Here is a 14,356-nt window from a genome sequence, read left to right on the forward strand (position 1 = left end):
GGGGGCATAAAGTTACCCCCATTTGTAAAAAAGTGGCATGCTGCGAAATCGTCAATGGTCACCACTATGTTCTGCAATTTTTTGTAACCATTTGAGCTGATTGGAGGCACAGAAGCAGAGGTGAAAGCACGAATAGGAAAGGCAAAGGCTGCATTCACATCTTTAAACAGAGTTTTGAGAACTAAAGATATCTCCCTTCGACTAAAGCTAAGACTTTTCAACTCAAATGTGAAGTCTGTCCTACTGTATGGATGTGAAACTTGGAACGCATCACAGGCATGTATAAGGAGGGTACAGATTTTTGAAACAGGTGCATGCGTAAGCTACTCAGAATAAAATGGATGGATAGAATAAAAAATGAAGAAGTATGGAAAAGAACACAGCAGAAACCAGTGGGAGAGGAAATAGGAAGAAGACGATGGAGGTGGATTGGACACACGCTTAGAAAGAATGACTCAACTATAACAAAGAAAGTATTGGACTGGAACCCTCAGGGCAGAAGATCAAGGGGAAGGCCACGAGGAACATGGAGAAGAATTAAAGAAGCTGATATACAGAGAAGTGATAAGACCTGGAATGAGATAAAAAAGTTAGCTCAGGATAGAGAAGGATGGAAATGGAAACTGTTTGTCTGTGGCCTATACCCTGACCCAGGGTGAAAAAGGCAATGATGATGATTTGAGCTGAAACATTTGTAAAAGTGAATTTTTGAGGATTACTGAAAATTTCAGAGAAAAATTTGAATAAAAGTTTTCTTAAAAGCAAAGAAAAAAACAAAACAAGGCCTGGGGTAACAAATAGGGTTATGTTGGATATGCATGAGACTGACCAAAAATTTATGTCGCGTTACAAGAGGATGATGACAAGTTAAAAAAAAAAGAAAAAAAAGTGAGTTGGTAGTGGTGCTAAATGAAATAAATGATTACATTGGTTGAGCACTTGAATACAAATCACAGTAATCAACTTTTTTTTTCGGATCGTTATCTTGTTTTACGACTTGATTTTTTTTAGGTCAGTTTCAGGCTTTAAGTTCAGAAGGCTAAGGCAAAATGCAACTCTCTCTCTCTCTCTCTCTCTCTCTCTCTCTCTCTCTCTCTCTCTCTCTCTCTCTCTCTCTCTCTCTCTCTCTCTCTCTCTCTCTCTCTTTCTCTTTCTCTCTCTCTCTCTCTCTTCTCTCTCTCTCTCTTTCTCTCTCTCTCTCTTCTCTCTCTCTCTCTCTCTCTCTCTCTCTCTCTCTCTCTCTCTCTCTCTCTCTCTCTGTGTGTGTGTGTGTGTGGGTGTGAAAAATTTACTAAGTCGAGGAAGGAATTAATTTAGGAATTCTGTCCCTGTTCGTTGAATCCTGAACTCGCGTTGCACTTTATATCTATTCTTAATTCAAAGTTGTTTCCTCTTCTCCTCCTGCAAACTGCAAAGCAGCTACAGTGTCACATATATTTTCTTTCATTTATATTTTTCAGATCTTTATTGACAGAGATCCCAAGCTATTTTCTGTGATACTCAACTTTTTGCGAACAAAAGAGTTACAACTGAGGTACATTGATGAAATCCTTCAGAAACCGAAATATTGTGTATTATTTTTTGGTGAGAGGAGTTTGCAAAGTTTTTTTTGTTTTTTTTTTTAAAATAAAAAATCTCACTGAAATTGTTTGTCCGATTATCAGATTCTCACTTTTTAAGACTCGTTACTACAGATACAGGGAATACTTGTTCTAATGTCCCTCAACTAGGTGTTTTGGATTTTAATTTTTTTCAGAAATGTGGATATACCAGCTTTGAGACATGAAGCAGAATTCTATGGAATAAGAGCCCTGGGTACGTTTAATGATGATAATAATATACAGTAGAATTACTTTAAACCGAAATTTTGGGGACCTTCTAAACCATTTCGGTTTAAAGACATTTTGGTTTAAAGCAAGTTCCCGTTTTGCAATTTTTTTCAAGGGTAGTAACTATTTAAGGAATTTGCTCATTTAATCGTATCATGGGTTTTACCGTTAAATGGAGTTGTTGAATAAATGCCGTCTTCGTAACCATTAATTTATTTTTTTTGTGTGTGTTTTAAAAATATATGTGGGGGTTATCGTTTTCAATTCCAAATTGTTGAAAGAGTTGAGTTCGGGATGCCGTGTATTTTACATATCTCCGTCTTGATCAACTTTTTTTTCATCGACTTCACATAGTATTTTGATTTTAAACTCAAACGTGTAAGCACAGTGCTTTCTTTTAGACATCTTTTATTAAATTGCAAAGCTAAAATAAGATCGAAAGTTCTTGTGCGATAATTGATAATGAATGATGCGCAGCTACTCAGAGGTGAAGTGAAATGGAAATGAAAAGGCGTGTCAATGCTAAGCTGTCTACTACACATCTCTCTTTTGTTGAAAGCCATTAGGTTCAAAGGCCTAATTACATAGAACCTCCCCCCCCCCCCCCCCCCCCTCCCCCTCACACACATATTTAAACAAAGTGGAAATGAAATGGCATGTCAATGGTAAGTTGTCTACCACCACCACCCCCCCCCCCCCCCCCCCCCCCCCCCCCCCTCCTTATCGTCGTGTTGAAAATCCAGTCAGTTTCAAAGCATCAACACACGAGCGAGAACATCTCGCTTGCGTGATTCTACACCCCAACTCCCCCCTCTTTCCTCATTTTTCGCCTGCCAGTCACCCGCTGTCTTCCTTTTCCAGTCTGTGCGATTGTGGTGTTGGCCAAGCCCAAGTGCAGTGATTGAAGTGTTTGCCTCCCCCCACCCCACCCATCACCCTCATCTTATACTTACGCTCTGTTTAATATCGCCGGGCATTATTACGTGTGGCCTCCATCCCGAATTTTTGAAGAAAAATATAGAGAGAAAAAGGGAAGGTGCTCTCAAGTTGTTTCGGTTTAAAGAAAGTCCTGCTTAGAAGTATTTCGGTTCAGCGTAAGAATTAGTACAAAGATAATGAAGAAACTGGTACAATTTATTAAATTCTTTTCGGTTTAGCTTCTTTCGGTTTAAAGTAATTTTACTGTAACATTAAAAGTTGTGTATCTTCTATGCAATGACAATATCTCATAATGTCTGTCCTAAAAGTAAGTACACTTTAATATAACACCTTATATGCCATTAAAACTGAATGCTTAGTTCAGGGTGTCCATGTGTTGTTCCCTGATGGGGAATCTGAATCACTTAGACTCTAAGTTAGAGACTAGAGTAAACGTTTGGACCAGGTCAGCGCTAGATTTTTTCAGCTTCCTGCAAAAAAAAAAAGCAAAGAAAATTACAAAAAATACAAATTAGCTTAAAACCAGTAAGCAAACAAAAATATATTATCTGCCTTAATGCAGCTGTCATTACAACCAAACAGAACCAAACTTCATCTCTTGAGATCAACAACGAATATCATCTTATCGGGTGAGTTTGTTTTAGTAAATACTGAAGAAGATAGGTTATGAATTAAGAGTACTGTCATCACAATTGATTCTTTTTAGTCTTCTGGTAGTTATGCAAACCAAAAGCATATCATAGAGTCGTCTCATGTGCCTGAGATTGTTTCTTACTGCTGGCTTTGGTCATCAATTTGCAACATCCAATAATTTATGTTGCTATACATTTAAAGTTTGTATTAGACTTTATTTAGATGATAAAAAAGATGCTCCACCAGGTCATGCATTTTACATTACCAGTATTGGTTGCTGTTTATGAATTTGATTATAATGGTAATAATAGAGCCTGTCACTCATCCTACAAAAGAGGAAGAAACCTTTACTGACATTTCATTACGATTATGTGTGTGTGTGTTAAATAATTGTAATAAAAATTCATAGTCTCCTAACTAATACTATCCCCTCTCTTTAGATAAAATGGATTAAAAAAAAGTCTGAACTAAAACAAAGAGTCCAAAGGACCCACAATCGCGTATTGTTGAAGTAAAACATTAGCAAGAGGATTGACTGAAGAAACGGAGAGAGAGAGGGGGGGGGGGGGGAACTGCCACAAAATGTAATACTCTCCAGAGTTCACTCAGCTGCAAGCTTAACCAAAAGAGTGTGATGTCAATGCTTTGAGCTCACCAACATATATCCAATCCCCGGTAACAGGAAGAGAGAGACTTGTGGAATACATTTAGGGGATGGCTGACTGGGTTCATTCAAACCATCAATGACATGTGTGTCAAGGCAAAAGCTATATGTATGAGAAATATATGATAGGGAGGGAGGGACGGAGAGAGAGAGAGTGTGTGTGTATGTTTGTGTGTGTGTGACTGACTTGATAGGGGAAAAAGAAGCAAGTTGAAATGCCTTTGTTGGGCAAATGGCATGCTTACTTGACATATTGAGGGCAGCCATGTTTTGGTGAATGGAAGGCTTTTGTTACAGAAGTTTCAACTAAAGCTTGATTTAATTTGATGAAATGAAGGACTGTTGACAAAAGTGACCCGTCCCTTTTGACAGACCCCTAACATGTCTTAAACGCAGATGAGAGTGATCCTATATTCCGAAATATTCTGGCACCCAAGAAGGTGTACAGTGCCTTAGGAGTGATCTGCAGTGCACAAAGATTCAACCAACATGAACTTGCCAGCCTCTTGTTTTGCAGCTCAATACGTTGCCCAGATTTGTAGTTGTAGTGATGTGTGTAAATAAAAATAGTTCCTTATACAGATAAAACTGCTGTTTTGCTGATTATCTTTTATATTATTCATGTTGAGTGTTTGTTTGCTTTTGCTTTGTTTTTTGTTGTGTGTTTTGATTTGATAAGCAAAATAAAAGAATTAAAGGGCGTTACTCAGGGACATAATTATTTAACCAATATTGTCTGATTATTGTCCATGGACAGAAGGGGAGATGTGTTGCCATACCGTTTGCTGACCTGTAATTCACAAAACTAGCATAAGGAGCTGTCCTCATGTCTAAAATTTATGGTGACTGGAAGATAAAAAACGTTATCAGATTGATTATAATTTGATGGGTGATTGAAAAACGCAAGCCACTTACATACATCTCATTGTGGTTGTATCGTATTTACCTTCTGAAACACTACATTATTATTACTATGTTTTTGTGACTTACGTTATTGGGAGTTAATTTCGATATGTCCCGTATGGAGGCTGTGGATATCTGATAAATACTTTGAAAATCAATAACTAAAATTGTCCTATTTAGCATATATACATAGCTGCCAACCGGTACGATAAAATCGTACTTAGTACGATTTGGCCAATCCAGAAAAAGAAAAAAAATCCAGAAAAAAATCCCCCCAAAAAACTAATGCTCACACCAATGCAGCTGTCTTTGCCCTCTTCAGGAACTCTGAGCTGAACTCACTGTCATAGCATGGAGTGCTATTAGACTTGACAATGAGAAGTCCTGAAAGCATGTCTGTGCTCAGGCTGCCCTGAAGTCAGTCTTATTTTTCCTAACTTGACTCAGAATTCCTGAAGAGGGCAAAGACAGCCACAAAGGAGGCTGTTAAGCCCAAGCCTCAGTAATCTGCTTCTGTCACCACCTCCCCATCACTTATGCCTACCCAGTATGATGATAAAGGTAAGCTTCTCTTAGTATTACAGTTCTGACCATTCTAGTACTTAAGTACATTAATAAGTATGCCATTTTAAGACATGAATTGGGCGTCCGCGCCGCACCGCGTATAATATAAAATACGTTTTTGCATTTTGAAAAGTTGGCAGCTATGTATATATGTACAGAGCTGCCAAGTGTCACGGATCCGTGACAGCCACGGAAATGGAAATGGCCTAAAAATATACGGAAGTGGTGCTGGTCTATTTCGTTATGTTCTCTATGGTCATTCAATACACATTTTGTGCGTCTGATTAGTCACATCAAAGTGTATGCAGTTGATGTGGAATAATATTATATTTTAGAAAGTCAATGACCGATGTATTATTATATACTTAGGGTCAATGACCAGAGATATCGGAGATATGAGATATTGGTAGTATTATTGTGTACTCTGGGCTCAATTACCAATTTATCGGTAGTATCATTATGTAGTGTAGACTACTCTCCTGTGTGCGTATGTGTATGTGTGTGTGTGTATGCCACCTTAGTGTGTGTTGGATTGAGTGGGGGGAGGGGGGTCCTTCAGGGCTAAATCCATCCATTCAATGCCGTGCTCTAAGACTGCCAGGACCTGTGTCCTCTATTATTATTTGACCCCCCTTTTTAGTCACTAATCAATCAGTAAATTTTTACACATACTGTATTATTTGAGTACTTTTGTGTTATTACCACACAGACCGTCTATAACTATAACTGTCATATTTGAGAAAATAGGTAAGAAATGATAGTTCTAAGTGTTCTAATATGCTAATATAGTTATAAATTATACACATGAGTTCATTAACAATTGTCTAGATGAAGTTGTCTGTAGGTCTAAATAGACTTTTATGCATCGCTGAAGTGCCGCTGAAATGAATGTCAATTGTCCCCCAAACGGATTTTGGCAAGTTGGCAGCTCTGTATGTATATGTATATATACACCTGAAGTTCAAATAAATGGAAATTATCATTTGATTTATTCAGTTCGACGACTTGCATTGTGCGAAGATTTGGACCACTCATCTTGTGGAGATGCCTTGTTTCATGCCTATTTTCAAACCCCTAGTAAGTTGACACTCATTTTATTGTCTTGCCTTAAAGATTAAATGTTACAAACAAAATAAAATGTGATAAAAATGATATTGAGATGAAACAATAACTGTTGTCATGTTCATTGATAAGTAGTGATTTGATTTGAAAGTAATAAATGAATAACATCAAGAAGTATTGACAAGCAGAATGCAGTTGTCTTTAGATGGGTTGATCACAGATCAAATCCTATTGGATTCACAATTTTTTTGTCCTTCGTTTTAAATGTTCTCTCTGTCTCTTACACCCACACTCACACACACACACACCCACACACATTCTCTCTCTCTCTCTCTCTATCTCTCTCTCTCTCTCTCTCTCTCTCTCTCTCTCTCTCTCTCTCTCTCTCTCTCTCTCTCTCTCTAAATCTGGTTCCATTTCTTAATATTAATAATGTGTCCAACAATAACATACGATAATTTAAGATAAGATGATTTCTAGAAATCTACATAGGGTATTGTCATAGACTAATGCATTTCTGAAAATCGGGCGCTTAAATGACCTAAATAGTGTCGAAAGCGCCGTTAACACCTAAAAACAAAAACAAACATTTCTGAAAATAATTAGTGAACAAATAATAAGAAGGAAATACAACGACATAGCGTCGTTCTGTCCCCTACCGTCCACTATAGCGTCGTTCTGTCCCCTACCGTCCACTAAAGGCCTTGTCACACCTTACGAGCACAAGGGAACTAGTCTTTCCAAAACAAGCACCATAAATAATACATATACTGTTCACAAAGAGCAATGTCGCAAAATCTTAAGACATGGTGGTAGGTTTAGGGTGGCAACTGACTTTCCCCCAGCAAGAAATAGCCATGTTCTAGTGGTGTTCAATATGTGATATAATCTTCCCCGACTGACCACATTTTTCTCCATCATTCCCCTACCGACCAAAGCCCGATCCGTTTCCGACCACCTGATCTGACCAGTAGCGGAATGTTATTTTGATGCACTACAATTTGATAAAGCTCAAATGGATAACAAGAGAGGCTATAAAATATCATCGTAAAAGTAAAGAATACAGCAATTAAGGCTGTATCAGTTTTTCAATTTAAAAAAACAAAACAAAAACAAGACAAATCAGCTTAGAATTCTCTCTCGAGGCGCTTTACATTGTCTACCTGACAAGGAACATGAAGATACAGTAGTGCATGACCATAGCGGCACCTGCTACAACGGGACCTTACACAAACCCCGCTTTTTTTACTATATAAATTCAATTACCTGTCCTTGGGTTTAGCGGGTCAAGGAAAGGCCCAAACTTGCTTACAACGGGAAAAATTGAGCGAGCTGTAGGGCCAATAAATAGAATTTATCGATCGGCTAAATCCTTCACGCGCCGCGACTCAGCGAGTGACGTAGACTTATTGGCATTGTCTCTCTCTCTCACCACCCAGGACTAACAAACATGTCTCCGTCTGCCTTTGTTTCGCTCGTGTCTTCACACACACCTCTCGTGTCTACCTGCACTTCTTTTGCCGCTCGCTCTATTTCTTTGTATTCGTTGATTGGTCAGTCTTGCAATGATTATTAAGTTGGGCAACCTGATTTTAAAGAGATGCATTGCACAAGCTAACGCAGTGTGTAAAGCCCTTGGCCAATTAGAGAGAAGAGGTGGTGTGTACATTTTAATCCAGATCAACCCTATTGTGCCACACACAAAATAAACAAACAAAAAAAAACAAAAAAACAACCAAAACAAACACAGAACCAAAGATAGTTCATTTCAAGGCTCATGGGTCACGTTAGTTTTATTGACATTCAAGGGAGGTAATCATGTATATTTTGGGGACATTTTCCCCTGCTTTCCGATAGCGGGAACTTGCCTACAGCGGGATTTTTCTGCTGGGACCAAAAGTCCCGCTATACGCATGCTCTACTGTAGTAACAATGATGAGAACAAGACATGACATGCAGATTTATTTTTTTAAACAATCACACCGAAACAAATACTCATTTAGCCTTACCTCGTCAAGAGCTTCAATGGTACCACGCTGGCTGCCTGAGCATTAATTTTTTAATGTACCCAGCGCTTGCACTGGCTACAACTAATCCAGCCACTGTATTCTCTTTTTTTGAAGCAAACTGATGGACACGATGAATCCCCATCCAGAACAATCTCTGTCTGAGTCTCTGACTCAGTTTCGCTGAGGACAATTTTATTTTCTCTTTTAGCCCAACCATCTCCCTTTCTGATTCAGTGCCAATCTCTCTGCTTTATTGTGGTATATAGATCAAAACATTAACATAAATCGAATTTAAATAGGTTGACAACTTTCATCTTCTTAGTATTGAAATTTGATAACAATTTTCTTCTCATTTTTATCTGATCATAACCCCATTTTATTGTGACAGACACAGACAAAATAAATATCCTACCTTTCTCTCAATTTTTTTGATTTTATATTTTAAAAATTTTCATTTCCCAAAAGTAAAATAAATTTGATAAAGGAAACTTAGCGTTCAAATGAATTCATTATAAGTTATAAGCGAACCTGAATCTGGGACATGCTCAGCATGGAAGTGCCACCTTTTAAATATGCCTGAATGAGTTGGAAACAGCTTTTATCTTAATCTCTAACCATAATTACGTAGAGAAAAGTAGGGTAAATCGATTTTTAAAATATGTTCTGTACTGTATTGAATTCATCTCTAAATGCTTTCTCTTTAGATCCCCCTTTAAGAGACTCTGCAAGCTCATGTCAATCCATTGTCAGCGTAGAAGGTGGAGAATCTCAAAATCAGAGGCAAAATGGGAGGCAAGGAATGGGTGAAAGATCAGATGCTGGGTGAGGATTTCTTTGTGCCCCTCCTCGTTTTTGCCGTCCTCCCCACGGCACTGAACGAACGAACATTTAGCTGATAATCCAAAAGTCAATAAATCTCCACCCTCGACGACTATCTGACCCCTGACTGGTCTCATTGTGCTACTTGTACGAGCACTTTTGACTGATCATTTTTTTCAACAATATGCCAATTTTATTGGTGTCTTTAATCAAGCATGCTTTAAGATTATGTTATGTTAAAGAATTGTTTTAGGTTTGAACAAAACGAGATAAAATCAAATTTTATTATGATACCAAACTCAAAACAATCATTTGCGCCATTGATCATTAAACCATAGACAAGTTTAGACATAAAAATTATAAGAAGACCATAAAAAGTGGGTTTTGTTAATTGAAGTATTTAAATAATGTCACATTACCCTAAATACATTTTTGACTTAAAAGAAAGACAAGAGAATGCAGATTATACAGTAGAACTCGGAAATAGCGAGTTCGACGGGTCCACTCCTGATTACTCGCTATTTCCGAGTTCTCGCTATTCCCGAGTTGCCAGGAAAGGTTATAATATTGCTGGTTATTCCCCTCAGTGTGTAATTCGAGTAAAAGCCGTCGCCCCTATTTCAATTTCTTCACAGAAGTGGCAGAATGCTTGTTTTTTTGTTGTTTTTTGTTTTTATTTTCAAGTAAAATCATGACTAGAAAAAAAACACAAGAACATAGAAGTGTGTGCGTGTGCGCGCGAGTGTTTGTATGCACTCGGCATGTTTGATGAGGTAAGCAAGCGCATCACTCAATCACTGACCCATTGAAATAATGGTTCCACACTCCCCTCTCTCGCTGATCGTGTCGTTCGCGATGCTACTCGCTGACCGATGCTGCGAAGTGAGACATGTTGACATGTGTTTACCTCGCGCGTCGCGTGGCACCACATTAGGTGAATAATTGACCCCCATCCCCAATACACACACACGCACACAAACCCAACCCCCACCCAAATTTGTTTCGCCTATTATGTACTACTACAGACTAAGCTACTATGTAATATTACTCGTAACGAAAAATAAGAAAAGAAAAGAGGCTAGGCTAAAAATATTTAAATTGCCATTGTCTCTTGTTTTGCTTAACTTCGTTCGCAGTCCTAGGCTGGGGCAGGAAATGCTCGTTATTTCCGAGTTGACCTCTTTTTCATACTCGCTACTTTCATGCTAATTTTATTGACTCAAATAAGGGAAAAAAACGGGGATTTAGATTTTACTCGCTATTTCCGAGTTCTCGCTATTTCCGAGTACGTTACTTTCATGTTCTACTGTAGTGCAATTAATGTCTTGAACAGTTAAGTCACCAAAGACAAGTTACATGCTTGTAAGGTTGAATAATACCCATTCTTCACGAACCTATCAGTGCAAGTAGGCGAAGTATAGCGGAGTATAATCTCATATCAATAGTAAATGATCATTGAATCCAAAATAGTTTGTTAAGAGAGTGTAAATAAGTATAGTAGCATGACTGACTTAATAATGCTTTTGACCAGTAATGTCATCAGATATTGCAGTTTTGGCTGTAGTGAAAATTCAATCTTTATTTAATTATAAATAAATGATGTTACTGATGCATGGTATCTAGAGTCTATTGCATAATCCACCAAGCATAATAAAGATTACTGTTAAAATATAATATTTCACTTCCTTTTTAAAATCATCCCTCATACTATTATCGCGGGTGGTTGGATGGGAGCATCACCCTTGAATCGTATACCTATGATGTTCGCATGGGTGTACGATCCGATAGTGATGTCGTTTCTTCTTCTCTTTACTAGCCTATCCTGCTTCTTTGGTTTGTGATTGTATATTTGACAGGGGATATTTTTTTTCTGTAAATCTTCTGCCTGTTTGCTCTTGGTTATTTATAATTTAGCTTATGATATCTTTAGATTATGATTTTGATTTACATTTGTACTATCTTTGTTAGATTGCTTGTTTTTTTGTTTCAGCGGTCTCTCATATAACCTCAATTGTGTTGGAAGAGACCTAAAGCAACAAACAAACAAAAAAAATCATACTATTATCGGTCATTATGATGCTATTCTTGTCTTTGAAAAGCATTTTACATTTGACATTCTTTCCATATATTACTTTAGCACCCGAGCGATTCAAGTTTCTTTTCGATTTACATAGAAATATAGTAGTCATTAAGAGCCACTAGGTCCATGGGGCAGAGTTTATCCTTGTTCCTGCAGTATTACGATAGAAATCACTAGTTACCCTCTGGATCGGACACTAGTCTATCGGTGGTGTGGGGTTTGAGGGTTTGGGCCAGAAATAATCCCCATATCGCCCGTAATGCTTATAGTATATAAAAATGTCAACAGGACGAATGGAAATATCTATGTGGAATTCAACTTATTATTAACTTGGATAAAGACAGAGCACTAAGTAGGTACCACAATAAACGTCATTTTTGTGGCAGAAAAAAACCCTATATATTTTGCGTCATGCATTGAGAAAAAGACTAATTTTAAACCATTAATACCTCGGCCATTAAAAACATTGGGAGCTAAATTTGGTATTACCTTAAAGAGGAAGGTTTCAGCTTTATTCCTATACCACTTCAACAATAAAAATGGGCATTTAAGGTTAAAAACTGCCATTTTAAAACTTTACAGCAGCGTAAAATCTCGACATATTATTGATATAAAATTTGAACCGAGTCTATCTAAAAGACAAACATCTTATCTCTATTTCTACCAATTTATTTTAATGAGGGTTGTTTAATGGCTGAGGTATCGCATTTTGAAAAAGCCCACCAAATCCCTTTTTCAGATTTGGGTGTTATCAGATTTTTTTACACCTCATTGTAGTTTGTAACAGCACACAAAATGCCATGAGAATGAGATCTCAAATTATTGACAAAAAGAATAGAGTTCACGAAAACCACATGAATATTTTAATAAAGTACCTTCATAATTTATGTTTTAGATAGTTTAAAACAAAATAAATATGATATAAATATTGTTATTTCAATTGATAACTCGGGTCGGTAAGTTGGTATGTTTTAATGATGGAACAGCCTAATTAAACCTTAAATTTTTTCAGTTTTTATTAACCTGTAATCTTTTTGATGACTTTCTAGCCTTGGTTTTTATTAAATGATGTGCTGTTTTTATCACTTTATCCATGTAATTTTTTTCATATCTGGTTTGTCTCTTGATGTTTTTTTTATTGCGAAACAAAAAGCAAGGGACGAATTTATACACACACTATACACTCATGGCAGCCATGTTGTTGCTATGACAAAATGATTGTTTGACCTCATTAGAACTGAAGTAGGTTTTTACGGTCGAAAGTGTAATGTCGTTTTAAAAACAATTGCATAGGAATACCCACTACTTGTAGTTTATAAATAGACAAAATACACAATGATTCGTCCCAATGTGTTAGAAAATTGAAAAAGCATTGCTATTGTTTATTTTATTTGGGAAAAGTGGTACTTGTAATGGTTATAAGATTGGAGAAATAAGACTTCGAAGTGCCACTTCGTTTTCTAACTGTTTTTTTTTTCTGATGCTTTCATTATAGTGATAAGATTATGTAGAGGAACAATAAGAGTTACTAGTGGATAATGTATATCTGTGGAAGTTAAATAATTATTCTTTACGCCATTAAAACTGGATCAAAATGGATAATATAATGATGTGTAATTATTTGTTTTTGTTTGTTTGTTTTTTATTTTTTTGGTATGTTCTTGTTTTAAATCGGGAAGAGATGTAAATTTAAGATGAAAAAAAAAAGCAAATAAAGAAATCTTTTTTTCAGTATTGGTTTTGGTGAGATTTGCGATACCTCAGTTCGAACAATATTCGCCTCTTATTATTATTATTATTATTATTATTATTATTATTATTATTATTATTATTATTATTATTATTATTATTAGTATTAGTATTTTTATTATTAGTATTTTTATTTATATTTTTTTTAATCCTCAGACAAGCCTCATCAGATAGACACCCAGGCCATTCACGTCACAGTTCATTTGATTCACATCATCATGGGACCCACCACATAAACCATTTGGCTCCTGGTGGTCTGGACATTATTCGGGCTTCCAGCAGTCACCGCATTGAACAAGGCAACTATAAGTGTAAGGGTTTGTTTTGATTTCAATGGTGTTTCCCCCCCCCCCCCCCCCCCCCCCTCTTTTCTGGGTGGGGTCCTCTGACCTCCCATTGTGGGCAGGTGGTCACTTGCTGTGTCATCTATTCACCTTTATCAGTTTTCCAAGTTGCTTGGAATGAGATTGCTTTGGTTTGTCCTGTCATGGGCTGAGAGGAAAAGTCAAATCTATTATTCTGGTTTTATGTATTTTTTTTCCTTGTAAGTCATCTCTCTGCTACGTTCTGATATAATTTTTGTTTCCAGCATAATATAATGCAAGGTTGCCAATTTTCTGTATATTTACGGAATTCAGTATGTTATAAAATCTCAGTATATTTTCCAATCACCTGCTAAACACAATAACGTCTCTCTGCTGGAGTTCAGGACTCAGAAAGGGGTCGGCCAATGTGTTTATGTAAAAGTTTAGTAAATTTTTGCCTCCTGATAATGATTTGTAAACCTTTTAGTGTATTCCTCTCAGTGGGATCATGTGCTTGTGAGACTGTTTGGTGATCTCAAACTAAGAATACTGATAGTGTACTCTTGGAATCTACATCTGTTCCCTATTTGAACCATTCCCCTTTGTCTTACTTTTTCTCGTGTGCTTTCAATCTAGAATATTTGACTATCACATTTTCATCCTTTTTACTGGCAGTCAAACGACCTAAATTAAATGTGCTGCAAGCGCCATAAAACCCTTAATATAAAAAAACCCATTTCCCCTCTTCTTATTAGTGTTTTTTAAAATCTTGATTGTAATTGATAAATTCTTCTTGCCAG

General features: G+C 36.9%; 1 protein-coding gene across 2 annotated transcripts in view; it reads left to right on the top strand.

Moving 5' to 3' along the window:
- Positions 1 to 14,356, top strand: part of LOC144965509 (BTB/POZ domain-containing protein KCTD3-like) — a 103,835-nt gene that overhangs the window by 19,114 nt on the left and 70,365 nt on the right. For both annotated transcript variants that reach the window (XM_078900912.1, XM_078900913.1), the window contains 5 exons: positions 1,461 to 1,534; positions 1,757 to 1,815; positions 6,529 to 6,609; positions 9,308 to 9,425; positions 13,408 to 13,562. In XM_078900912.1, coding sequence (XP_078757038.1) covers positions 1,461 to 1,534; positions 1,757 to 1,815; positions 6,529 to 6,609; positions 9,308 to 9,425; positions 13,408 to 13,562 — 487 coding nt within the window. The remainder of the gene's footprint in view (positions 1 to 1,460; positions 1,535 to 1,756; positions 1,816 to 6,528; positions 6,610 to 9,307; positions 9,426 to 13,407; positions 13,563 to 14,356) is intronic.

The sequence above is a fragment of the Berghia stephanieae genome, chromosome 2, assembly GCF_034508935.2.
Source record: "Berghia stephanieae isolate SIO BIC M18660-M18661 chromosome 2, UCSD_Bste_1.3, whole genome shotgun sequence".
In the NCBI taxonomy this organism is placed as follows: domain Eukaryota; kingdom Metazoa; phylum Mollusca; class Gastropoda; order Nudibranchia; family Aeolidiidae; genus Berghia; species Berghia stephanieae.